General features: G+C 46.9%; 1 protein-coding gene across 1 annotated transcript; it reads left to right on the top strand.

Moving 5' to 3' along the window:
* Positions 1 to 234: 234 nt before the first annotated feature.
* On the top strand, positions 235 to 26,774 carry LOC308434374 (uncharacterized protein; the record flags this gene model as incomplete). The annotated part of the gene is made up of 9 exons (XM_080934663.1): positions 235 to 417; positions 1,950 to 2,102; positions 6,524 to 6,672; positions 10,062 to 10,202; positions 11,251 to 11,396; positions 14,478 to 14,573; positions 21,427 to 21,559; positions 24,268 to 24,374; positions 26,557 to 26,774. 9 exons carry the CDS (start codon positions 235 to 237, stop codon positions 26,772 to 26,774), a joined length of 1,326 nt encoding a protein of 441 aa, XP_080790789.1.
* Positions 26,775 to 27,915: the final 1,141 nt, after the last annotated feature.

Below are 27,915 nucleotides of genomic sequence, written 5' to 3'. Positions count from 1 at the left end.
ACAGATGGTTGGTTGTGAGCTACCACGTGGTTGCTGAGAATTGAACTCAGGATCTTTAAAAGAACAGTCAATATGCTTAACCACTAAGCCATCTCTCTAGCCTGCCTTTAAGATTCTTAGAGAATGGCACACAGCAGTGTTTGCAGGGATTTCAAGGGTGAGGCACATTCTGCGCTGGATTTCAGTTTAAGTTACTGTTTTCAGAACCGAAGTGGAACCGAACACTATAAAACAATGCCGAGAGCAAAGGAAAGAAAACAAAAACCCAAGGGTGGAGCTGCCCCTTCGGTGGTTCCGGTTCTTCAGAAGTTCCTGAAGACGTACCAGAAGCACTGCATACAGTCTCGGACTTCCCTGTGTCCCACCATACAAAGGGACCTAAAGAGCAGCATTGACAGCGAGCAGGTCCTCAGGAAGGTGAGAGGTGGGGATTGCATCCTTCTGTCCTTCCATCCTTCCTTGAAACAGACTCCCTAGGGACATGTTCCTCCAACCCAGAGCTGACCGCCTCACCAGCCCTGCCTTGCCTGAGTGACATTCACAGCTTGGCTCGCGGGGTACCACCGCCCTCTTCCATCGGGGTACCACCGCCCTCCTCCATCCATTCTTCTGCGTTCCCTGCGCCCACGCCCACGTACCTGCCCTCCTAAGCCTGCCAGAATGTGTTTGTGGGGGAGGGGGAGGCTCAGGAATTGAGTCCACGGAACCTCAGACAGCACCACCTTCTCAAGTGCCTCTTTAAGCCCTCCTCTTTCCTCTGACTTCAGCCTCCCCAAGATGCACCCTCTCCTACCTCCAGCCTCTCTTCCCACGTATCCTGCTCTGCCCACCTCCTCTGTCTCCAGGTTTTCTAGTCTCTTCTTTTTCTAGTTTCTACCGAACGTTCCCACACACATCTCCCTGCTTCAGAGAGGAGCTTCCCACAACCACCATTTTTTTAAAAAAAATGTATGTATACATGTGTTGTCTGTATATATGCCATGTATGTTCAGGTGCCAGTACAGGTCAGAAGATGGCATCAGATGCCCTGGAACTGGAATTACCCAGAGGAACCATGGTCCTCTGCAAGAGGAACAAGCCTTTAAACTATTGAGCAACCATAGCTTTGGTGGGGGCAGGGTAAAATAATTATTGATTACATTTTTAAAGATGTTGTCTTTAAATTATATGTATGGGGGAAGGTGTGCATAGAGTGAGGGCACCCGTGGAGGCCAGAAGAAGGTGTTGGATGCCCGGAGCCAGAGTTACAGGCCCTTGTTAGCAAACATGCTTTTAACCACTGAGTCATCTCTCAAGCCCACTAAATGTTCCTTTCCACTGTCGTTCTTACAATTAGTTTCATCAAACGTTTTATTGCAACCATCATCAAAATACAATTAACATCCCCATCCAGGATCAATCTATGGGTTGAGACACAACTAAGAGGCTTCGTAGGTTGGTAGCATGCTTAGATGGGGGGGGGGGTTCTCTGTTTTGATTATGAATATCATGAAGAGCCTTGTGAGGCGGTAGAGGGATAGGTCAGTGGTTAGGAATGCTTGCTGCTTGAACAGAGTACCAAGATTGGTTCCAGGTTACCCACATGGGGTCTCACAGTTGTCTATGACTCCAGTTCCAAGAGAGCTGATGTCTTCTTTCAGCCTCTGAGAGCACAGCACACATGGAGTGGAGACACACACATAGTCATAACATTCAGACACATAAAATTAAAATAGAAAAGTCTTTTTAAAAAACCTTATGAAACAATATGTATTGTCCTTGCTATGTAAGATGCCCTACTAGAGGGTAGTAACCTGTAGTAACTCTGTCCATGGTTGGTGGCCAGTTGGACCACCCACCACACTGGTACGCCAAACACCCATGCAGCCATCTGTGCCTGTGTCTCTTTTGCACATTCGGATGCATGGGTATCTCTTCCTGATGGCCACCTAGCCTTTTCCTCATTCCAGTTTATGCTCGTGAAAGCTGCTAACTCAACAGCAAGCACGCCGCCTATTTCCTTGGAACCTCTGCTCATGACCATTCGAGACGAGAGCTATACACTGGGCAAGGAGATCTGCATCTGGGGCCTTCAGCTGACGAACCCAGAGATCGCCAGACTCGTGAGTGTGGTTTTAAGTGTCTTCAAACCTTAAAATTAATAACAGGCAAGCAACACCCTGTATTCCAGATGTAGTTTATTTGGTGGCTGACTTAATGATATGTATGCTGCAAGATTTTCTTTCTTAAAAATAACACTACTTTAATGAAATGCCTCAAAAGTATCTTTAAGTGTGGAAAATGATGAAACCAGTATCCACAAACTCATCTCTATGATGTAATATACCCTTTTCAAATTAGTTTCTTTAATTTCTTATTTAACTCTATGTGAATGGCTGTTTCACCTGCAGGCATGTGGTTATGATACATGCATCCCTGTTGGATCAACTGGAACTGAAGTTACAGATTGTTGTGGTAGCTGGGATTTGAACTCAGGACCTCTGGAAGAGCAGTCAGTGCTCTTAATCTCTGAATCATCTCTCTAGCCCCTGAACTACTTAATCTAAAGGAAGGTAGTTGAGAAACTTAGAAACATGGCTAAGTTGCATGCCTTTAGCCCTAGTACTCAGAAAGGCAGAGGCAGGTGGATTTCTGTGAGTTCCAGGTTAGACTGTTCTATATAGCAAGTTCCTAAGGCTACATAGTGAGACCCTGTCTCAACAAAACAAAACACAGAAAGAAAGAAAGAAAGAAAGAAAGAAAGAAAGAAAGAAAGAAAGAAAGAAAGAAAGAAAAGAAAGAAAGAGAGGGAGGGACAGAGGAAAAGGGAGGGAGGGACAGAGGGAGAAGGAGAAAGAGAGGCAGGGAAACAACTAGAACAGAGCCTTTAGAAAAGAAAATACTGTTCATTTCCCTGCACTGAGGAGGAAGTGAGGAGAAAACCAGTGACCAGGAAGAGGTGATCAACGGAACGAAGCCGGAGGGAATGCAGAATGAAAACACAAACAGCTACCATGGCGCAGCCACAGAAATGGCGAATCAAAGCTCATTATTGAATATCAACACGGATATGAAGCAACTGAGTTTTCCACACTGTGGGAGGAGTCTGTACACAACTGCTTTGGAAGAGTATAATGCAGTTTCTCCTGATTCCAAATTTATTCTCTCTCTCTCTTCCTCCCTCCCTCCCTCCCTCCCCCTCCCCCCTCCCCCCTCCCCCTCTCTTTCTCTCCCCCTCTTTTTCACCCTCTCCCTCTCTTTGAGATAGGATCTCTTTCCAGAGCCCTGCCTGTCCCAGAACTCACTATGTAGACTAGGCTGGCCTCAAACTCAAAGGTCTACCGCCTCTGCCTCCCCGAGTACTGGTATTAAAGGTGTGAGCCAGTACACCTGGCTAGGACCTCCAAATATAGAGGTTTATATCTCTGACCCTTGAGACTAAGGGCTTTATGGCTCCGACTTTCAAAACTGGGGGCTTATGCTCTAGATGCTAATGGTGACAACTATTGTTCTGGGCTTAAAATACATTACCCAGCAGCCAGTTACAGCCCCACCCTGCAGCATCTGGACACTGAGGTCTTCAACCTTGAGCTCTCTCAGACTCTTGCCTCCATCTTCAGCTTCTGTCTTGGCTTCTCAAAACTTCCTCTTTTCTAGTCTCAGCTTCTTCGCCATCCCAACATTACGCTTTCTGTAGTCTTAGCTCCTTGCCTGTGTTACCCTGAGGCTCTCTCTGAGGTTTTACAGACCCCCTGCTACGAGTATAGCTCTGAGCTTTGGGTGTCAAGACCTTAGCTCATGGTAGCTCTCTGGAGTTCTCAGCTACCTCCTCACTGCCTCTATCAGGGTGTGCTGGCTGGTTTTATGGCAACTTGGTGGAAGCTAGAGTCATCTGACAGGAGGTAACCTCAACTGAGGAAATACCTCCATAAGACTGGGCTATAGGCAGGCCTGTCAAACATTTTCTTAGTTAGTGATTGATGAGGAGAGTTCAGTCCACGGTGGGTGGTGCCATCCCTGGGCTGGTGGTCCTGGATTCTATAAGCAAGCAGGCTGAGCAAGCCATGAGGAATGAGCCAGGAAGCAGCACCTCCAGGTTCCTGCCCTGATTCCTTCAATGACAGACTTGGACTCCTCCAACTCTTCCCGATTCTCCTCCGACTCTGACTCCAACGACTCCTCTTCTTCCTCCTCTTCCTCTTCTTCCTCTGGGAAAACACCAAATGGTGGATAATTCAGTGTAGTGGGAGGGCCTTGAAAACCCAGAGGCCACTGTGGTTTTAGAGGGTTCATCAGAGGTCTTAGGACCTGCAGTTGTGGTCGTGATCATGGTCGTGGTCCAGGCATGAGGCTCATGGAGGTAAAGCCACAGAGAAGGAGTAGATTTCTGTCACCAAGCTGAGCTGACAGGTTAAGGACCTGAAGATCCAGTCCTTGGAGGAGATCTACCTGTTCTCCCTGACCTTTAAGGAATCTGAGATTATTGATTTTCTTTTTTCTGGGCTCATTCTAAAAGGATGAGGTTCTAAAGACCTTGCCAGTGCAGAAACAGAATCCAGCTAGCAAGTGGACCAGGTTCAAGGCTTTTGTTGTCGCTACTGGGAACTATAATGGTCATGTTGGTCTTGCTGTTAAGTGCTCCAAGAAGGTTGCCACTGCTATCCGAGGGGCCATCATCCTGGCCAAGCTTTCCATCGTCCCTGTAGGGAAAGCCTACTGGGAGAACAAGATTGGCAAGCCCCACACTGTCCCATGCAAAGTGACAGGCCACTATGGCTCTGTGTTGGTGCCTCTCATCCCTGCCCCCAGAGGTACAGGCATTGTCTCTGCTCCAGTGTGCAAGAAACTACTGAGAATGTCTGGTATAAATGACAGCTACACATCAGTCAGGGGCTACACTGCCACCCTGGGCAACTTTGCCAAGGCCACCTTTGATGCCATCTCAAAGACTTACAGCTACCTGACCCCTGACCTCTGGGGTTCACCAAGTCTCCTTATTGATAATCCACTAACCACCTCGTGAAAAATCACACCAGACTCTCTGTTTAGAGGACCCAGACTCCAGCTGTGAGCATCACATAAGGATTTTTATACAAGAAAACAGGTATTAAGTCTGTGGGGGGGGGGGGAAACAGATCAATATCTTAGGAGCTGCAGATGGCTCAGCAGTTGAGAGCACTGACTGTTCTTCCAGAGGACCTGAGTTCGAATCCCAGCAACCACATGGCAGCTTACAACTCTCTGTAACTCCAATATCTGACACACTCACATAGACTTAAATACAAGCAAAATACCAATGCAGATAAAGTAAAAAAATAAAATTGAAGACAGCAATCACTATCTTGGGACCAGTGAGATGGTCCAACAGGTAAAACATTTGTTGCTTAAGCTTGGTGACCTGAGCTCACTCCCTAATGCCTACATAAAGGAGAGAGGGGAATGGGCATGGTACATGCCTTTAAGAGGCAGAGGAAGGTAGAACTCTGAGTTCGAGGCTAGTCTGGTCTACAGAATGAATACCAGGACTGTTACACAGAAAAACCCTGTCTTGAGAAACCAGAGAGAGAGAAGAGAAAGTGGGGGAGGCAGAGTGTGGTGTGGGGAAGGGTGGTAGAGAACCAACTCCACCACACACAGTAATTAAAAAAAATTTTTTTTGACAAATTCAGGGCTGACAAGATGGAGTAAAGACGTATGCTATTCAAGCCTGAGTTCTGCCCCCAGAACCTACTTTTAAAAAATGAATAGAAAATCAATTCCACAATGTTATCCTCTGACCTCTTTGCCACAGCAGGCACACATCTCTCCACCACAAAATAATCAATTTAAGAAGAAAAAAAAAGGGGGGGGGCATGGTCTGCAGAGGCTGTTGGCATCATGGCCTGTGTAGCTGAAGCAACCGATTCTCCTAAAAGCTGAAGCCTAAACTCAAGATGTCAACAAGGTTGATGTTTTTTTCCTGTATCTTCACATGATCCTTGGCTTGTAAGGACACTAGTCGTAACAAGTTGGGGATCATCCCAAGATCTCACCATAACACAGGCACCTGATTCCATAATCAAGCTTTCTGAGCTATAGCCTTCTGAGATGTCTGGGGTTAGTACCTCAATGTATGTGTTGGGGAGCACTATTCAATCCACAGCACCTGCACTCAGCACCTGTACACATCACCTGCACACAGCACCTGCACACAACACCTGCATATAGCACCTGAACAAACACTTGCACACAGCATCTGCATCCAACACCTGCACACAACACCTTCACCCAACACCTGCACACAGCACCTGCATCCAACACCTGCACACAGCACCTGCACACAGCACCTGCAGAACATCTTATCACAGGGTTTCATGGCTCTCATGATTTTTCAGTGAATTGTGGTTTTAAAAAAGGAAAGCTCCTTTATTTCTATGCTATGCTTCCTTGTAGAAAATCATCTTGGCAGCAAAAATGTTGAGGTCACTGATAGGCTAGACTTGGGAATATATGAGAACTCAGAGCACACTGGTAGCCCTGATGGAAGAGTTTCTTAATCTTCTAGGCTTTGTTTCTGGAGCAGAAGGGGCACACCACTTGCCCAGTGACTACGTTGGAAATCATTGATTGCAAGATGGATCTGTGGTCTCTGGGGCGACTTGGGAAAGCCCTGCAGTTCAGCAGTTTGCATTTCCTGGTCCTCGACTACTGCAAGTAAGGCTGACTGGAGCTCTTCAGGCTGGGTTCTAGATGGTGAGGGCCATAGGGGGGGAGAGGGAGGGGAGTACACACCCAGGTTCTTGGTGCCTTTAGCTTTCCTCTGGTGCCCAAGCAAATGATAGTGTTCCCATTTGTTCTTCCACAAATGTTTGTTGAAGTTGAGCGTCTTCATTAGGGTTCCTGGTGCTGCAACACTGTGTCTTGTATAAATTCACTGTACTGGCTGCTTTTATGTCGACTTGATACAAGGTAAAGTCATTAGAGAGAAAGAGTTTCAATTGAGAAAATTTCTTCATAAAATTCATCTGCAGGAGCTGGTCAGTGGTTTATTTTTTTTTAATTTTTAATTGTAAATGAGTTATTCTAATATAAGTGTAATGGTGTGTTAATCTGGCAGCTGTATTTCTTTACCTTATGCTATTCCCCAATAACTACACCAAAGAATTAAGGTTTATTCAAAAGTGCACCTCAATAGCTGAGCAGTTAAATGACCTACCTTTGCTAATCTGGCTACCTCCCAGCTCCATCCCATGATACCTGCATATTATTGTTGATGTGGCTCTTTGGATCCATCTTCATGGCTCTGATTCCTCCGGCCCCCTGCCAGTGGGTGATCAGCAGATGAGGTAGAGAGTAAATGGTACGGACTGTCTCACAGACTTGAGACAGGAGCGTCCCTGCATAAGCATTGCAATACCGGGTCCTGATTGGAAAGAAGACAAGGGCAGAGAAACCAGCATTTGAATAGCAAACATTACATAGTACACAAAACTTTATGTATGTCTACAAAAATCAACATCTGTCATGGTCTGCGGAGACTGTTGGCATCACAGGCTGGCTTATGCTTCCACATCACCAAAGGAAATCAGGACAGGAACTCAAGCAGGGAAGGAACCTGGAGGCAGGAGCTGAGGCAGGCGACACAGAACTGCTTACTAGACTGCTTCACATTGATTAACAAGCCTATTTTCTTACAAACCCAGGACCATCAGCCCAGGGATGACATCACCCACAATGAGCTCAGCCCCCAACCCATCAATCACTAATTAAGAAAATGCCCTACAGGCCTGTCTTTGTTGTTGTTGTTGTTGTTGTTGTTGTTGTTAAGACAAGGTTTCTCTGTGTGGCCCTGGCTGTCTTGGAACTGTCTCTGTAAACCAGGATGGCCTCAAACTCAGAGATCCACCTGCCTCTGCCTTCTGAGTGCTGGGATTAAAGGCATGCAGCTCAGCTCCTACAGTTGAATCTATGGAGGAATTTTCTCAGTTGAGGCTCCTTCTCTCTGATGACTCTAACTTGTATCAAGTTGACATAAAAGCAGCCAGTACAGTGAATTTTTGCAAGACACAGTGCTAGGCTCCAAGAAAAATATCAATAAAGGTGTGTAGGCGAGTGCTTTGTCAACTTGACACAAACTAGAAATCATTTAGGAAGAAAGAATCTGAACTGAGACAAGTCCTCCTTAGGACTGGCCCATAGGCAAGTCTTTGGTGCACTTTCTCAATCTCTGCCTGATGTGGAAGAGCCCTGCCTGGGAGCTGGCCTGTTCTCATGGCTTGCTCAGCTTCCTTGTGGTTGCTATTGTTGTTGTTTTGTTTGAGAAAGGGTCTCCCTGTAGAGCCTTAGCTAATTGGAAACTTGATAAGTAGAACAGAAGACCCCAAACTCAGAGATCCATTTGTCTCTACAGAAGACCCCAAACTCAGAGATCCATTTGCCTCTACAGAAGACCCCAAACTCAGAGATCATCTGCCTCTGCCTCCTGAGTGCTAGGATTAAAGGAATACAACTCCCCTACTAGCTCAGCTTACTTTTATACAATCTAGAACCACTCGCCCAGGGATAAGGTCTCTCATAGTCGTCTGGACCTAAAATACCCTCACAGAGTTGCCTAGAGGCCAATCTGATAGAGGCATTTTGTCAATCGGGATGACCTGAATTTGTGTCACACTGACAAAACAAAAAGCAAATGAGCTCACCGACTACCATGCACACAAACACCTTAGCCAGCACACACTCATGCCCAGCCCCAGCCCAACGATTAACTGTTAATGATTTAATTAAAAATTTGAAGTTAGGTCTCTATCATGTATGATCATCAGTGTGATGTTACATGCCCGTAATCCTGGAATGTGGAAGGCTGAAACAGGAAGCGTTCCTCCCGTTCAAATCCAGCCTGACTGAAGAGCAAGACCCTTGACTCAAAACAACGTCACTATGTCAACCCATTTCTAACATCGCAGAGTTCAAACCCCAACAATCCAAATTCCTTGCAGACACTAATTTAGCTCCCTGTTTCAGCTCCCTGACAGGTACGTGTCACTAGTCCTATCCAGGGGCTGTGGACTGGGCTTGTGAGTCACTTTTGCAAACTAAATATTATACAATGCGAGACTCATAGCATGAGGGTTGAAAGAAGCTGTGTTTTCTTAGAGTCCGGCAGCAGCCCAGGCTTCCTAGACTACACCCACCACTGCCAGTTACGTCATCATGTTGGCGTCATTCTGCCCGTCACTGTTCTGCCTTCACGTTCTGACTGTTCTCTGTTGAAAGGATGTTTCAAACCATCCTTTGCTCTCTTTGCTCTGGAATTTGACTTCACAACTCCTTCCCTCCCTACAAGATTCCCTTCTCTTCCCGGTCAACCCTGCACTATCTCTCCATCATCCAGAAGCTTAAACTGCGATCGATCGGTAGAAACAGTTGCTAGGTGGCCTGGGAAGACTGCGACGTTGTTAGGAGCACAGCACAAAGGTCCTTGTGCCCACAGATCTCCAGAGAGACCAGGATCATTAAGCACACAGGATTGTCTTGCTGATAGTAAAGATGTAAAACATGCTGTTCCAACCAGAAAGCTGGGCACTGGAGGTGATTAACACCCTGAGGATCTCTGGTGTGTGTTGGGTCAGGACATATCAAGCTCCTACAACGAAGGTAGCTAGTAATTTAAACGTCCCTTACAGTCCGGGCCTCTCCAGTCTCTTGCAACGAGGCCTTAATACTCTAATGACCTTTAAATTATCCGTATAGCCAAAGACTCCCCAAGCTCCCACAGAGACCAGAGGTGGCTAACAGCCCAGATGACATCTGCTATCTCTAGACCCTCAAGCCAGTACAGGTAGCCTCTCTCCAGAACCCATCTTCTTGGAAGAAATGACATGCACCCTGAGTTGAATTTTGATGTAATTTGTAAATTGTGTTACACCAGACAACTTTTCCCCCCATTTATACTGCATTTAAATGTGCTAGAAATGAACTGCCTGGCGTCGGACTGCCTGAAGTTTTGGTCCAGGTTAATACCTTCAGTATTCACAGTTCCTTTATCCGCACTACCATCTGCATGGTCCTCGGCCTTTGACACGCTCTTTGTTCTGTCATTTTAGGTTTGGAAATGAAGAACTTGAGAGAATCTTCTCAGGCCTGGAGAGCAACCAAAGGCTTCAGGGCCTCAGTATGCGCTACTGTGGGCTGGGACCCCAGAGTGGGCCAAGGCTGGGCTCTGTCATCAGCCACAGTGCAATTTGGTGAGCTGCCACACACACACACACACACACACACACACACACACATTCCACCATTCATCATGTCTCTGTTTTGGCTCATTGCACAATACATCCTGGTGACTATTTTTAATTTTTCCCTCCCTTCTTCTCTTCCTTCTTCTTTTCTTTCTCTCTGTTTCTGGTGAGTGAGTATGTCCACATAGGTGCACATGCATGCACGTGGAGGTCAGAGGTCAGCTCCATCAGATGTCATTCCTCAGGTCTTCTTACCTCTTTCTTGAGTCAGAGTCTCTCACTGGCTTGAAGTTCACCACGTAGGCTGAATGCAGAGAGCTCTGGGGATGCCCCATCTCTCCAGCTCTGAGTTTTAAAGCACACTGCCTTCCTGTGCTGTTATTCTACAGTTTATTAGAAATGTATCTTTTTTTAAATTTTTTGTTTGCATGTGTGTGTGTGTGTGTGTATACATGACCCATGCACATTCAGAAGTCAAAAGACTATATCAAATATATTCACCTATTGCTATTTTTTTAATTGAGACAACGTCTCTCACTGAACAAGAAACTTGCCTCACTTGGTAGTCAAGTTCCAGGGACCCACCTGTTTCAGCCCCCGATGATGGGATCATAGGTCCTTGTGGGTATGCCTGACTTTTACATGGGCACTGGGGATTTGAACTCAGTTCCTCTTGATATTACAGCAAGTGTTTTATCCACTCAGCCATCCCCGCAGCTCAGGGTTTTCCTATGGGTTTTAGAGATTAAGCACGGGCCCTCGTGCTTTCCTGGCGGGCACTTTACTTACCTGCCCTGATTGGTTTTTCTTACCCTTAGAGAAAAAGCCTTTAGTGAAGTTTGAAAACCAAGGTGTCTGCTGAAGGCATGGTTTGTGCTGCTGGCAGAGCCAGCATTTTGTGACATGGCCTAGTGTGTGTTTACTATAATCATCTATTGACGGTGTTACATTATATCGTTTATGACTAGTTATGCTGCGTCAGATGAAGATCTTAGGTTGAAATCTGTAGTGGGCCTGACAGCCGATGAGCAATGTTTTCTGCCCTCTTCCCCAGTGAGCTGCGCCTGGATGGAAATTGCTTGCAGTGTTCTGGAACTCTGGCTCTCCTCAGACCAATAGCGGAATACGCAGAGACGCAGGGGAAGGACCAGCCTACCTTGGTATCGCCACAGGTTGGAAATTCTCCTCAGCTTCCTCAAGGTAAACACTGGGCACCACCTCCAGACAGCCCCTGCTGGTCCCTGAAGAAGGACTGTGCTTTGTAACTAGGTGGCCTTTGCAGCACTAAATGTAAGCCACTTCCAGAGTGAGTGGGAGGTAGATAATGGGGCCCCAAAGGTGTCCCTGTCCTGACGTTCAGAACCTGTGAAAATGCTCTTATGACAGATGTCAGATCAGGAGCCTGAGATGGAGATATTCTGCTGGACTAGCCTGGTGGTTCAAGTATAATCACAAGGACCTTTCAAAAGGGCAGGCAGAGAGAGGTCTCCACAATGACAACTGACAGAGACGAAAGTAATCTGAGTCAGAACATAGGTGCAGCTAGTCTCAGGGAAAAGCAACAAACAAACAAAAACCAAGCAAACAGAACAAAAGACAAAACAAACATTCCTCCAGAACCTTCAAAGGACTCTAAGCTCAGGATGTCTTGACGGTCAGCTGTGGGATCTATTTCAGACTTCCAGCTTCCGAAGCAGGGCAGCATCAATAGGTAGCAAGTTTGTGTTTCTTCCAGTTAAGCTCCCCCCTCTCTCCTACTCCCCATCATACACCGCTGCCTCAGTTCCCTTCAGTTTCGTGAGACGGAGTCATGTTGTATATAGTCCCTGGCTAGCCTGAAACTCACCATGTAGCTCAGGCTGGCCTTAAATGTATGCTAATCTTCCTGCTTCTACTTGAGAGCATTGAGGCATCTCAGCCAGATTCTAAACTTCTATTCTGTTAGCTACTCAGGGTATGGCCATCCATCACAGAAGCAACTGGAAACTAACATCCCAGATCAGTCACACTCATCAGGTTGGTCAAAGCAATTCAAATGGGATTAAAGAATACTTTGTGTGTGACACAAATTCCTAGGCCCTGCATGGGTACATTTGCCTACAGAGACGGCTGAAGTGATGACAGCAAGAACCCTCGAGTTTGAAACTCTGGTCATCTATGGTCCCCAGACCTACCTCTTGGTCCAGGCTCTATGGACCAGGTCATGATGATCTGTGATTGACAGGACTCATCACACACCTACCTTGTGGGAAGGAAGCGTACATGCCAAGATTATGTGGTTCAAAGAGAGAGCATGTCCACACCCAGATAGCAGGCAAACAGATTCAGGACAGACAAACTGTCTTCACTTATGGGTTTTCACTTATTTAAGTAAATCCTCAGAATGCATATTTATGGACATTTCAAGGCTGACTACTTCTAATAACTGATTGTATAAACTGAATGGCTAATAACACAGACGAGGGTATACCTGTGTGTGGTTGGATAATTTCAGGCTCTTCAGCTGCAGAATGAACATCATCATAATTAACTTTGGTGTTCAGTAAGGACTGAGTGTCAAGTCCTTGAAGAACATCAGTTAGCCTCACCACTATGACAGGTTGCCTGTTTCCCAGGAGAGGGAAATCTTAGACCACAGTGGGAAACCCAGTTGCTCTATTTTCTGGGGAAGAGAGTGAGTACAAGGGGTAGAGTGAAGACAGCACTGGGGAACAGAAGGCCTCCGTGGTGGTGGAGGTGAGGCAGTTTGGAGCCCAGGGCTTTCTGGACAGCCAGTCTAGCTGAAACGGCAAGACACGTGTTCAGTGAGAAACCCTATCTCAAGAAATAGGATAGATAGCCAGTGCCAACTTCTGCCTTGACACACGCACACACAGCTGAGTGCATGTGCATACCCATTTATACACACACACACACACACACACACACACACAGAGAGAGAGAGAGAGAGAGAGAGAGAGAGAGAGAGAGTGACAGAGAGAGACAGAGAGAGAGAGACAAAAACAGACAGACAATGTCTTTTAAAGTAACAATTGACGTGAAACAAGAAAAGGAGTGTGGTATAGGAGTGTGAACTCTGGGAAAGAAGATGGGGTAGGATTTTAAACAGAGAACCTTTGGGTGTAGGGGTAAGCACATGGTATGTGTTCCAAGTATGTGAGTATGCATGCTTGTGTCTGATCATGTAGGGGCTAAAGGAGGGTATTCAGGTCTCTTCCTCTATTCTTCTCTGCCTCGCTCCCTGGAAAAAGTCCCTCTCAAGGAAAGAGGCAGAGGGAACAGCCAAGGCCTAGAGTCTTTGTACCCAGAGCAGCAGGCCCTGTGTACACCACAGTGACAAAAGGTGAAGGGACCTGGAGCTCAGAACAAACAGAGAAGAGTGGGATGAAGAAGTGGGTGGCACACAAACTCAGAGCGAAGACATTATGGGGAGCCGCCATCCTAAGCAAGTCTTGGACTGGGGTTAGAGTAGGTAGGAGCAAGAGGATTGGATTCTGCATTGCGTCATTCCAGTTGCATGCTGGGTACAGGGAATAGAGAAAGACCTGACATGGCTCTAGAGTGGTTCTGTGTGTGGATGATGCTGGGGATTAACCATGGCCTCATGCATGCCAGGCAAGTGCTCTACAGACTGAGCCATATCCCTAGCCCCAGGATTGATACCACCCATATCTATAGAGTTGGTGGTGGTTATTGTTGTTTGGTTTGGAGGGGTTGTTTGTATGTTTGGGTTGTTTTTTGTTTGTTGTTGGGTCTTTTGTTTGTTTTTGTTTGGGGGTTGTTTTGTTTTTGTTTTGGCTTTTGGAGACAGGGTTTCTCTGTGTGGCCCTGGTTGTCCTGGAGCTCACTCTGTAGACCAGGCTGGCCTGGAACTCAGAAATCCACCTGTCTCTGCCTCCCAAGTGCTGGGACTAAAGGCATGAGCCATGTCCAGGCTTCCTACATAGTTTTTACTGTGTGCCAGCAGAGTGCATTACTCCACCCACCTTGTTCTTTGTAATCTCGGGAACATGAAACCATGGTTACAGGAAGCAGCTGCTGCCCAAGGGAGCCAACAGCTACTGCAGGAGGACTCTGGGAGAGCCCTGCTTGGCCCAGTCTTACAGCTGAGAAATACAAGTCACAGAACTGAAAAGATTCTGACCATATTCAGCTAATTCCTTCCCAAGAGAAATACCCTTGCCCAAAGTGTCCATAAAATGAAGGTAACTGATCGCCAATACCAAAGCATGCCAAAACCCATTGCTTGACTCTGACCCTGCACCTTTTTTTTTTAACCAGTGTGCCAGGGAGCAAGCTCAACATTAAGTCAGATTGTGAAATCTTCCAAAGCTTTAACAGCTAAAAGGACCTCACAGAAGACACGTGGGAAAGGAGGTATTTGGTTGTGGTGTCTATAATTCCTTCCCCTCCCCCTCAGCTCACTCCCTGTGTTGTCTCTAGTGCATAATTATCCCAAACAAAGGCTTAAAATCAAATGGAGAAAGGGAAGATTCAGTGTCTTGTGACCTTACACAAACCACCCATGAACAGTTCCACGGTGTCTGCCAGAGAAATCCATCATGGGCACTTTCTCCACATTCCAGAAAAGAAAGGTTTGGAACAACTCTTCCAGAAGCTGCCAGTGAGGCCTCAGAATCCGGGGTACTCAGAGCTAGAAGCAGGGTGACCATGAAGGGGCTTTCAGCAATCCCAACTCGAGAGAGATGAGGAGGGGGCAGAGAGAAATACAGGGGGAGGCTGAGGGGAGGAGGTAGAGGGAAACAGAGATACTTAACTCTGAGCAGGCTTTAATACCACAGCTGCCTTCCAAGCTGCTCTGACCCTGCTCCCGGCAGCCATGCACTGCCTGGCTCTCAGAATCCCACTCTGCAAAGGGTGGGCCTGGCCTCACATCCTCTCTACACGCTGACCCCACTCAGTGCAGAGGCTCTGCTGGATAGGTCATGAGCATGCAGCCTTTGGGAAGCCCCTCATGGGACCACCTGAGTCTGTGATGCTGTGTCTTGAGCATCTGGTAGTTTATATGTTGCATTTCTGGGGAAGACAACCCCTCGGGCTAACCTAACCCCTCGGGCTCTTCTTCTTCAATTTTAATCTGTTCTTGTGTGGTCTTTTTTTTTTTTTTTTTTTTTTTAATGCCCTTGAGTCTTTTCTCACAAAAACTACAATTAGAAAATTACAAACTCTTGTGGTCCAAAAGCTGCATGAAAATGTGAAGCTGGGTGCATGCCCCTCAGCTAATTGCATGGGAAACAGAAAGAGGAGGATAAAGAGTTCAAAGTTATTCTTAGCTACAAAGCACAATTGGAGGCAAACCTGAGCTACATGGGACCCTGGGAGAGGAGGGGGAGAAGAGGAGAGAGAGAAGGAGGAAAAGAGAATATAAAGTAAGAAAGAAAGCATAGCAGGCCTTGGTGAGGTGTCTGCCCTCCATAGGTGCAGTTTCCCATTGGGTAGTGCTACTATAGAAGGCAGTCAGGGCTGAAGAGATGGTTCAGTGGTTAAGAGTGCTGACTGCTCCTCCAGAGGTCCTGAGTTCAATCCCCAGCAACCACACGGTGGCTCACAACCATATGTAATGAGATCTGATGCCCTCTGGTGTGTCTGAAGACATAGACAGTGTAGTCACATAAAATAAATAAATCTTAAAAAAGAAAGAAAAAAAAAAAGGCAGTCAGTGTTTCCAAGTCCACAGAAGTGGCCTTTGGTGTGTTCTCTGGAACATCAGAAGGCATTCTGCTCCAAAGGACAAAGCTGCCAGTGAGCCCTGGGGTGGAAGAAGAAAGGACTTGGATGAGAAGGACTTAAATAGGAACAACCCATACCATCCAGGAGCCCACAGGCTTGGCAAAGACAAGAGGAGGCGGGAGTCTGGCCCTCCTAGAGGTATGGATCACATTAAGGGACAAGCCAGCCCAAAGGCTTGGATTTGACCCAACAGATGATTAAAGTCATTAGTCCTCTCAAGCCTGAACTCAGTGGAAACAGTTTTCATCAAATGTGTGTGCGTGTATGTGTGCACACGCGTCTCTGTGTGCATCTGTGTGTGTGGGTTAGTCCCCTCAAGCCTAAACTCAATGGAAACAGTTTTCATCAAATGTGCGTGTGTTTGTAGTTTCAGAGATAACAATACAAGCTTTAAAACAACTTCCTAAGGCAGGGAGGGCATGATGCCAGAGGCAGATAGGGCTATGTAATCACAAAGCCAATCTGGTTTATATAAAGCATTGCATGCTAGCCAGGGCAACATAGTGACCACACCATGTTGAACAACTGCTTTGGCCGTCAAAGGGGTTTGGGGGAGAGAATCTGGCCTTTGGTAGGACTCTACCTGGTTCAAAGGGGCTGAGATGAGCTTACTTCGGCCTCTCTCCTGGGCAAGGAGGCCAGATGGATTCTATCTGGTGCTAATTGAAAACAGCCAACATATTTTCATGCACACCCCTTGTGGACAGAAGGGCTTTGGCCCTTGGAAAGTCATCTTCACAGTATCTTCTGAGGCCAAACTCCTCTCAGAAGCCTCGCCTTTCCCCTCACACATCTCTCATTTGGAGTCCTAAGAACATTTACAACAATAACCACAAACACGTGACAGACTGGCATTGGGCAGCCATCCACAACTTGATGGAGGAGCACAGGATTCCATGTAGCTGCCTGCAGTTGTAGGCAGGCCAGTCCCAGCCACACTGCAGTGGCACACCGCCGGACACACAGAATCACGACACCAGTGCTGTTCCACGGGCCACCTGCCAGTCATCAAAGGCTCCCCAAGAGCTCATGTCAGGGCTCTGAGTAAATGTTGCTGTCTTCATTTCTGTCGAGGTCCCCAGTAAAGCTGAGGCTGCTGGTCCAGAGAAGTCACCGAGAACCACTTCTCTCAACTTGAAAACACTGACTGACTCCCTTGGCTTGTCTTGCTCAGTGAAGATGATGACAGAGCAGAATCGGGCTCCTAGATGCCTCTTCTGTGACCTGGGGACCTCAGAACAAGAGGGCCAGGCCAGTCCTTCTGCACAGCCCAGGATCAGCCAGCATCAGTGGACCCAGCACTGAGACAAAGGTTCTGTGTATCACAAGAGGACAAGAGTTTAGAGGTTGGTCAGCCATCAAGCAGGTGACACCCAGCTTTGCCACAGCCTAGCCACAAAAGGCAGCAGAAGATGGTGAAGGCAGCAGTCACCAGTAGCTATCAAGAATATCCTGAATAACATGGTTCTTCAGAGATGTGCTGCTGGTCCTGCCTTATCACCGCAAGACCCCCCCATATCCCCAAAAGACCCAGTGGAGACCAAGGAGTGTTTTGTCGTCTGGGCCTATTCTTTTCCCAGGCGAAGCTACACAGTGTAACCGGCCCCAGGGCTGTTTTAATTCTGGAGGATTTAGGATGAGAAACGTCAACGTGGGACTTAAAACGGGGATAATACGAAATCCTAAAGTGGTCCTTCCAGGATCCCAAGTAAAACCAGAGCTAAACTGCAGCATCAAGCATCCCAAGTGTCCAGTTCCGGTTCTAAATAAAGCATTACTGTTTATATCATAACACACCGGTTACCAGTAGCATCAAGGAATGCAAGGGCCCAATTCAAGAGTCAAGATGCAATCTTCAAAAGCTGTGTGAGTCCAAAAACAGAAAGTTGCCAGTTACAATCCTGCAATCACTGCGCTCGTGTCTTCATCCTGGGGTGACAGCTGAACACGGAGTGGAAGCCTCTACAGGAGGGCTCGTGCCCCTGGGTGGACACCAGCCAATTCTCATCACGTTTTGCCCAACAAAACGGACCCAGGTCCTCTGGAGGAGCAGCTGGCGCGCTTAACTGCTGAGCCATCCCTTCACCCAGCACCTTGCTTAAAGTAGTAAAAACAAGTCTGAGTAAAAATAGATCAGCATGAGAACAGCTGGGGCAGGTCCTCACCCATATTCCAAGGAATCTGTTTTCCACCCAGAGAGAAGAGCTCGGTGCTGCTTTGGTTAAAGAGCAGGAGCGCTGACCCGAACAGCAGCTGTCCCCCCTTCTCTGAGAGTCCCAGAAGCTCCAGAGAGGTCTACATTCCAGTCTGCTCCATTTGTTGTGGGCAGAGATGATGGTTTCATTATCGTCCTGAGAACTGCTCCGAAAGCAGTTGAGATGTTTTTCCCACGGGGATGCAAGCTCTCCCCAGCCAATCACTAGCCCAGAGGGCTCCCCTCTCCACAGGCACACATGGACACCAAGCTGATGAGTCGGGGTGCTGAAGAGATGACAGTGGCTCTCCTTGTGAAGCTGAGCATCTGGAGAGGAATTTGACCATCTGCCCTCACCTGGTCCTGCTGGCCCAGGTTTTATTCACTGTTACTTTCTGGTGGGTGGAAAAGTAGATGAAAGACAGAGCGGCTGATCAGTATCCACATTGTCGGGGCAGAGGCTCAACTTTCAAAGGCATTTAGGGCCTGTGAAAATTTTTTTATGAATGAAAAATCATATCCCATCTGTGCCTCTTTCATGTTCATGAGTGGGATCAAAACATTGCAGTCTAACAGTGAACGGTAAATGTTTCGATGATTTGATCGTATTTGACAGTCTGGGAGGCATTCATTCATTCATTCATCCATTCATGACCAATCGTGTATCCGCCATGTGACGCATACACATTACATCCGTTCTAGTCTGCCCAAGCTGTTATTCTTGACAACTGGCACCTGCCGTCCTGGCCATGCTCTAGGTGCCATGACAAATTTTAGATGTTATTTATTCCAAATAAAAATAACAGGTGGGCCCGTTTTCATCGATAATTCATTTCACCTGGCAATCCGGCACATTCAATTTCGGGCCAACGAAACCACGTAGACCTTGAGTGTGCACACGTGCCCATCCTGGGAAGAAGTACTGCTGGGCCTTGGGGGATCAGGGTAGGACACCGGGTGCCCCGTCTACTGCCCTCTGCCTATTTTTCTAGCAGCAGTGTCTTCCACTGAGCCCAGAGCTAAGCCGGCGTCCAGCAAGCCCCAGATGTCCTCCTGCGCTCTGCCACTCACAGCTTTGAGGTGACAGCCACATGGATCATGCCCAGATTTTTGGGGTGCTGGGACCCAAACCCAAGTTTTCTTGCTTGCATAGCAAAAGCTCTACAAATTGAGCCATCACTCCAAGCCCTTCAAATTCTGTTTTGTTCTTTGGTTGGTTGGTTGGGTTTGGGGATTTGGGTTTTGGAGACAGGGCTTCTTGTGTAGCGGTAGATGTCCTAGAAATAGCTCTGTAGGACCAGGTTGGCCTCAAACTTACAGAGCTCCACCTGCCTCTGCTTCCGGAGTTCTGGGATTAAAAGCATGCGCCTCTGCCACCACCACCACCCTGCATAAATGTGTTTTTTATGTGTTTTGTCTATATGCATGTGTACTACATACATGCCTAAGGAGGTTAGAAGACAGCATGCAAGCTCCTGAAACTGGAGTTACCAGTGGTTGGAAGCCTCCCTGGCTGGAATTGAACCTGTGTCTTCAGCAAAAACAAGTGCTCCTAACCATTGAGCTATCCTTTGAGTCCCCAAATCCTTTTTGTCTGCTTTATATAGATTTATTTATTTACTATATATACAGTATTCTGCCTGCATGCCCCAGGGGACCTGATCTCATTAGAGATGGTTGTGAGCCACTATGTGGGTGCTGGGAATTGAACTCAGTACCTCTTGAATAGTAGCCAGTGTTCTTAACTACTGAGCTATCTCTCCAGACCTCAAATCCCATTTAAAAAGACATTTCTTTCTCTTTTATTTTGCAGCTAGCAAACCAGAAACACCCAATGTTTGATTTTTGACATTGTTTACATTTATTTCTTTATCGTGTTTATGCACACACACGCGCACACACACACACACACACACATACACACACACACACACGTGACCTACACCCATGTGAAGTTCAAAGGACAAATTATGGAAAAATTAGGTCTCTTCTTCTACCATGGGGATTCTGGGTATCAGGCTTGGTGGCAGGTGCCTTTACCTCTTGTGGCATACCACTACCGCCACTACCACCACCACCATCACAACAACCCTAAAATCCCCAAATTTATCACTCTGCATTCTCCGGCTTGGTTGCCAGCACTTCCACATACCCGGCGGACATTACCCATCTCTGAAGCTGTGTTAGGAAGGCTTCTTTCTTCCTGTAGCATCCCCAGCACATATGTGAGAGCTCAGTGCATGAGAGAATCTCAGAAGTATCTGCTGAATGCTGAGTGAGTTCAAATACTAGGGAAACTCTCAAACCAGCACGGGGAGCCAATCAGTTAAATCGGCCTTTGAGATCCCTTAAATTGGGGCTGGAAAGGTGGCTGCTCTTCTACAAGACCTGTGTTTGATTCCCAGTATCCACATGAAGGCTCACAGCCATTTGTATCTCTAATTTCAATGGGTCTGACACCCACTTCTGGCCTCTGCAGGCACACGCAGTGCACAGACATGCATGAAAGCAACATACCCGGTTGCATACAAGATAGAATCAACTAAAAGATTCTTTTTAGAAAAAAATCCTTCGATTGCCTTTACATCACAAAGGGCAAGACAATGCTCTCTCAAGTTCCACGCTGACTCGTTCCTGGCTTTAATTCAAGCCATGTCTCCTGCAGGCCAGCCTCGGGGAGTACTGGGTGGTGTGGAGGGTGGTACGGAGATGGGATTGGGATCCCTGTCCTACATGGTTACATGGCTGAACCCGACAGCTGGCTGCTGTTTCCTGTCCCGCTGTCCCTGCGTGTCGCCTTCACTCCAGACCTCAGCGACGAAGCCATGAGTCATTGGGGCAGGTGGTCCTTTCTCCTGACGTCCTGTAGAGGCCAAAGCTCCAAAAGTAAGACTTCTTTACACAAAGCAAACCCCCTTTTCGATAAAAACTATTGACTCCCCAGGGCCAGTAGATAATCCATTCAGCAAGAAATTTCTAAGACATCAAACTTCCTCCTCAGATTAATGGTGACTGTCTGACTCTGAGAGGGAACTGTGTGTATCATGAAATTTGGAGTCTCCAGGTGGGAAGATTCAAAGGGATGGGGGGAGCAGATGAAAGGGAACCAACCATAAAACCCGGACTTCCAAAATTCAAATATATTGTATCTCGTTGATTCTGTTGCAAAATAAACCTATTCTCAAACCCAACATGTGCAAACTTTATTAAAATATAGGTTTAGCTCGTCGTCTAAAAGTAATACCAATATTCTGATTGATTGATTGATTGATTGATTGATTGCAGGAATCAGGAAAAAAGTTAAAAACCTGGCAGAAGCTGGCCCTTGGATAGTGACGCTGCATCTGGCAGATAACAACATAGACAGGACAGGAAGGGAGGGAGAGCAGTTGCTGGAGCTGACTCGAACTTTAACATGGTAAGGAGTAATGAGAGCCTTGAATTCGTTCCCTGTCTGAAACCGAAGTGCTGAAGTTAAACCACGCGCCGGTCATAGCTTACTAGCAATCCTATGTGGCTTCTCGGCTTTCACTTACCAGTCTTGATCTTGGCACTTGGGCTCCCACAGAAACCTCATGAGGAGCCCCGTATTAAAAGGGCGGCATCTGGGGCTGGAGAGATGGTCCTGTGGCTAAGAGCACTGAGTGCTCTCTCAGAGGTACCGAGTTCAATTCCCAGCAACCGAGTAGAGGCTCACAACCATCTGTAATGGGATCTGATTTCCTTTTCCAGCATCCAGGCTCTGTATGCACATACATACATAAAACAGGTTTTTTTAAAACATTTTTTAAAAAGGGTGTCCACTGAGGCAATTAGGAAGAAAGTTGCAGTAATCACACACCCCTACCCCATGCACCCCAAAAGTCAGGATTTAACTCAAAACTGGATCATCGCCACCTGAGGAAGGGATGCCTGCTCAGACACACTTGTGTTTGGTTAGAAAGCTACCCACCCTAGCCTCCTAATGCAGAAACAGGAAACTATAATTCTCAGAAACTTCTAGAAGATGGTGTTTCCTTATCATGCTTACTTGATAACCTCAGGCATCCGCCCTCCATCTCTACTGAACGTACAGCTTAAGCAGACCCAGTCTTTGGCAGGGCTGGAAACCCCTGCAGGAACTGTAGGGTAGAGAGGGCTCTGGGCAGTACTGCTCTGGGCACGACAGGCATCTAAGAGCACGAGGCACAGCTGAGATCTGAGGCCTGAAAGCTGATGGGTAGCAATTCATTATCTCAGCAGAAAAAGATACCCTCTCTGCTGTTCTTCCTTATTCAAGACGGGCAGGAAGGCTTCTCAGTTGGCGATCGCTCAGCACTGGGCTGGAAACAGAACTGGATCTCAGCCCCACTAAGCCCTTGGTAGGCACCTTTGTAGCACAAAAACCTTCAGTCTGAAAAGGGCCCTGGTGGTAGCCGATGCACAGCAAACATATCAGTGATACTCAGCTCCCTCGAAACTGCAGAGTCAACCAAGACACAGGATTGAGTTAGCAAGTAGGTCTTCAGCATCCCTGTCTTCAGCATCCCTGTCTGACTTGCATGGAGCACCTTTTCCTAGAGTTATCCCTTTCTTTTATCTTTTAATGGTTTTTAGATGAGTTATTTTTTTTTTTATTTCATGTGTAGGAATGTCTTACCTGCAAGTATGTCTGTGCACCATGGACATCCTGATCTCCTTGACAGAAGAGGGGTGGGATCCCCTGGAAAAGGGGTTACAGATGCTTGTGAGCCACCAAGTGGGAGCTGGGAACTGCACCTGGGTCCTCTGCAAGAGCAACAAGTGCCATCTCTCCAGTCCCAGTATCCTGTTCTGACCCATCTAGTCTGAAGACCATGGACAGCTCTGGAAGCTGTAGGAGTTCAAGCCCTAAACAGATCACTTCCTTGAGAACAAGACCTTTGCTAGGAGGAGTCTGGTAGGGCTGCACAGAGCTGGCTTCAGTCCCAGCTGCTGAGTCAGTGGAAAGTATATACATCGAGCAGCAGAGAAAATGTGACCATAAAGTCGAGTTAACCCAAAATGAATGCTCAAGCCCTCATATGTGATGACAATTCCGGACTGATCTCTTGATGATCACATTATAGTTTATGTCAGACCATCAACGGCCGTTTCACGTTCCCTTAGTCCCTGCTGCACTGAGCACTGAGTGTGCCCTCAGGAAATGACCATTCTGTCTTCATTGCAACCTCCGAGACAGGACACACAGCCCCTCTCAGGCTGGTTTTGCAGATGTGGAAAGTAAGACCCACAAGGGCACATGGCTTGCCTGTGACCATGAGAGGGCAGAGATGACCAGCCCAGGTCTTTCCCTCAGTGCCATCGCCACTCAGGATGCCAGAGACTTCTGAAGACCAGCCAGCAGAACCACTAGGCTAGGGATCTTCAATATCATACCAAGAAATCAGGAAAATGCAACAGCCACAGCACCCCGAACATTCCTGGTCTCTGCAGATAACTAAGGAGAATCGAGCCCAGAGTAGTTGGGTAGAAGAGTTTTGTTTTCATGGAGCTAAATCCATTGGATTTCAAAGTCTTTATTCTCAGGCTTGCCTTTCTTAATTTTATGTGAAAATATCTGTTTATAATGTTCCCAGGTAAGCCTGACACTGTGGCACACCCTTAATCCCAGTACTTAGGAGGCAGAGGCAGGAGGATCTCAGAGTTTGAGGCTAGCCTGGTCTACAGAGTGAGTTCTGGGACATCCTGGGCTACAAAGACCCTATTTAAAAAATAATAATAAATCACCAGGGAAGAGCTGCCATTTACTTGATATACTGAAAGCTATCAAGCCCTTGTCAATCTCTCCAATTGCTTTGACTTCTTACCTGTATATAAATGACCATGCAGTCTTACGTGTACATAAATGACTCAAGGCAGTAAACATTTAAATTGCTTCCCTAAGAGAAGCTGAATTTCCCAAAGCAGAGCAGTTCATCCAGGACAAGCCAGGCTCAGCTCATCTCCAATCTCAAGTGAGGTCATTTATCAACTTGGGAAAGGGGGAGGAGGGGTGGGAGGAGCCCCCAAACCAAGATAATTCTCTGAGGTTGGGGTTGTCTTTCTTTGAGGGAGCGCGAACGATGCATGGCTCCAAGCACTCTCGCTTTCCTTCTCTCTATACAGTCTGATCAAATACTCGACCCACTTAAGGGAGATGGACCTTGGAAACAATTTACTGGGAGAAACGGCCGCGGTGGACATCCTGGAAGCCCTGAGAGCCAGGAAGACAGGTGAAATTTCATCCACTCATCCCCAGGCCCTGAACTGTCACAAGTGTCTCAGTGTTTCTGTCTGTTCGTGTTTAAATGACAAATCTGATCTGTGCAATTGTCGCAGGCTAGCCACCGCTGTGTCAACAAGCTGACACTCGTACAGAGCTCAAGAATGTTGGCAATGCTGTGTGTCCCCTTCGATCATTTGAGTAATGATTTTTCTAGGCAGCATCTACGTGTTCCAGTCTTGGCCTCTGGAGTAGCTGGTGCTTACAGCAAGCCTCCCAGCTTGGCTGGATTTGTTTTGTTTTTCATACAGTGATTTTTTTTTCTTTATTGTTTTTGGTTTTTCTCTTTCCTTTCTTATTCTCCAAGAAAGTTCCCTCCTGTTCTCTAGCCTCCTCTCCGTCCAACCTAAAGTACAGAAACCAACTGTAAAACGGAAGTAGCAACCATCCTAAGATGGTTCAGCCTGGCACTGAAAAGCTGAGACTGGAGCCTTTCAAGTTGGAGGCCAGCCTGGGCTATCTAAGGATGCCAAGGAGTGGGGGGTGGGGGGGCAGACAGAGACAGAGAGAGAGGGAGAAGGGAGGGAGGGAGGGAGGGAGGAGGGAGGGAGGGGAAAGGGGAGGAGGGAGAGCATGAACAAGGATCACAGTGTACTTCTAAGTCACTGAAGGGGGGTCTGGCTCTAGCAGGCAGGCAGCACTAAGTGTCTTGTGACCATGTAACCCTTTGAAAGGAATGGTGACCACCCCAGCCTCTCTTTTAGTATACACGGACGGAACTGGTGGCAGCTATTCTTGCTACTTTTACAGGGGACAGCAAGAAATGTCATTTTCAATGCAGCTTCATATAAGCAAGAGGACAGATTTTAAAATGAAAGTCAGTGTTGAGAGGGAGGAGGGCTCAGTCCTGGGTCAGGTTGCGTGGGGACGAATTCACTAGCTGCATCATCCTGTCTCCCTCATTTCTTCAGTAAAGCGGTCCGGGGTCGCTTTTTTCCTGCTGACAGTGTTGTGAAAGACCCACGGGGCGATCGTGGTCTGCTGTGTTGCTCCAAGTCAAACTCAAGCCATGCATCTTCAGTGGCCAATTAAATGAGGCTAAGGGTTTTTTTTATCCCCGATTATCCTTTTCTTTTAGAGGAACAGGATGGCTACTTCTGTTCCATTAGAGCTGGAAGAGGTTCAGCAGGATTACTCTGTCAAACCCAACTTTAAGTGCGCTAAACGCTTGCATTTTCCTGGTCCCGGAGCCACCGCCTCACTCTACCTGGTGGTAAAATCCCATTCTCAGGCTGCAGGCAATCTCCGCAGCATTACTGCAGGGAACGGAAGGACAGACAGCCTCTGGTGACTTGACAGGAAATTATTTTTCACTCAGTACCTCTCTGGAATGGAAAATGTCTTAGGAGCTTAGTAAATGGCTCGATTTACATAAACAAGTGGCTAATTATGGCGTTCCCACCTGAAAATGCAAGTACTCATTTAAACAGCATTAAAAGGCAATCTGCGGCTCAGGAAACCAGCATTTTTGAAACTTAGTCTGAGTGTGCATCATGAGTAGCCTTAATGCATTCATGTCATGAGCTGGAATCATTATGGGCTGTTTCTGCTTTAATTAGGTTGTTATTTAAACACAATGAAGAGTTTTCAAAAAAGCGTTAGCTGCTTACATTTCACAGGGTGACTCACTTGGCCATTAGCCCTTTAAGACATCGTTTTAGACCTTAAAAGACAACAGAAATACTCCCCGATTATAAAAAATTTTCTTCCCTGTTTTTTCTCTGTTCTTACCATTTATTTGCAAGCCAACAATTTCTAATCCCCCTTTCACGAAATCAGACTAATTTACATACGTGATAATGAATGAGTTTGGTTCGCTTATGCCTTTATCTCTCCCTCATCATCTCCTCTTCCTCTGGTTGTGGTTTTGACTTTTTTGAGACAGCATCTCTGTAGACCAGGGTGACCTTGAGCTGGCTATATATGTTTGTATGTAACCGAGGCTGGTCCTCCTGCCTCAGCCTCTGGAGTCCAAGTGTTGAAGATGAGTGCCACCACTCCCGAATTTAACAAGGAGCTCTTCATGAGCCGACTCTAATGATGGAATTCGGGCCACCCAAGCTCCTAAACCTGAGAGCACCCCTATACAGTGCTGGCTGTTCTGCTCATTCTTGCTTGTTCTCTCTGTTCAGGTAAACTACCACCCTTAAAAATTACAGTCACTCCCCGGATCTCTTCCGACACCTTCAGATCTATTTGGAAACTTAGCAAGAAATCTAATACGGCCCGTAAAAAGAAGAAAAAGGTAAATTCTTCAACGTCTGTGCAGTTGAGTAGCAGCCACCAGGGGGCGCTAGCTGAAGCATGGGCCTCAGTGGAAATTGATGGCGCCTTTGACCCCAGAGTTTAGCATCTAGGCCATCTCCCCCCACCTCCACCTCCAAACCACAGCCAAATGGATGATGGCTATTTCAAGGGGCAAGCAGTAAGACAACATCATCTCTCAAAGATAAAGGTTAGTGAAAACTGCCTCCGGCTTCAGCTCCTCTTCCCTGCTAAACTGTGTTCCTGCAGGCCTGCTGGGATGTGCCTGGAGCCTCACCTCTGCCCTCAGGTGTCTGTGCTGCTTCCTGGGAGATGATGATTTATGTATGCAATTCATTCTCCACTGCCTAAAGCAGAACTTTCTTTCTTAACTGGGCAAGTGTTTAATGGCCCAGTTACGAAATGAGCTGGTTGTAATAGGTAGAGGACGGCTTTTAATACAAACATTTTAAGAAGTGTACACATGCTTTTAAAAACCTAGACTGCTGTACACCAAAATATCGGCACTGTGACCACCATCCAGCAAGTAAATATTCCCCCTATATACTTCTGTATGTGTGTCACCTAGTTAGTTAGTTAGTTAGTTAGTTAGTTAGTTAGTTAGTTAGTTAGTTTTGAGGCTGGGTCTTACTCTGTATTGCAGACTGGCAGACTGGCCTTGAACCTCTGGCGATCCTTCTGTCCCCCTGAGATTACGGGCATGAGCTCCCATGTCTTTTTTGCTGTTGTTGACGGTGTTGTGGTTTTGTTTTCTTCTTTATGTATTTCTTCAATACAACTATTTCTGACCCAAGCAGGTTTGTACATGGTGGCTCACACTAACATCCTAGTAACACGTGAGAAGCTGAGGGCCAGAGAATGGCCATGAGTTCAAGGCCAGCCTGGGCTATCTAGTGAGTTCAAATAGTCAACAGATGTAAAGAGAGCGAGTGAGGATGAGGAGCTAGAGACTCTAAATGCCAGGAGTGGAAACAATAAGCCAACCCAGCAGTCAGGGCAGAAAACCTAAAGCAGGGCATGTGGCAGGTGTCAGTGGCCAAGCCTGTGATGGGATGAATGTCACAGATGCCGTCCTTGTCTGCAGTCCTTGTCCGCTAAGAAGTCACATCTACCCGGCCTAAACCAACATTAGCCAGCACAATAGGAAACGTGTTGCTTACGACTTTGGTTTTGAATCGCTGTAAAGTACTATTACTTTGCGGCTGTCTCCCACCCAAAGCTAGCTG

This window comes from Micromys minutus, assembly GCF_963924665.1.
Source record: "Micromys minutus genome assembly, chromosome: 21".
Taxonomy (NCBI): domain Eukaryota; kingdom Metazoa; phylum Chordata; class Mammalia; order Rodentia; family Muridae; genus Micromys; species Micromys minutus.
The sequence above is the reverse complement of the archived record's forward strand: the minus strand, read 5'-3'. Positions and strand labels throughout refer to the sequence as shown.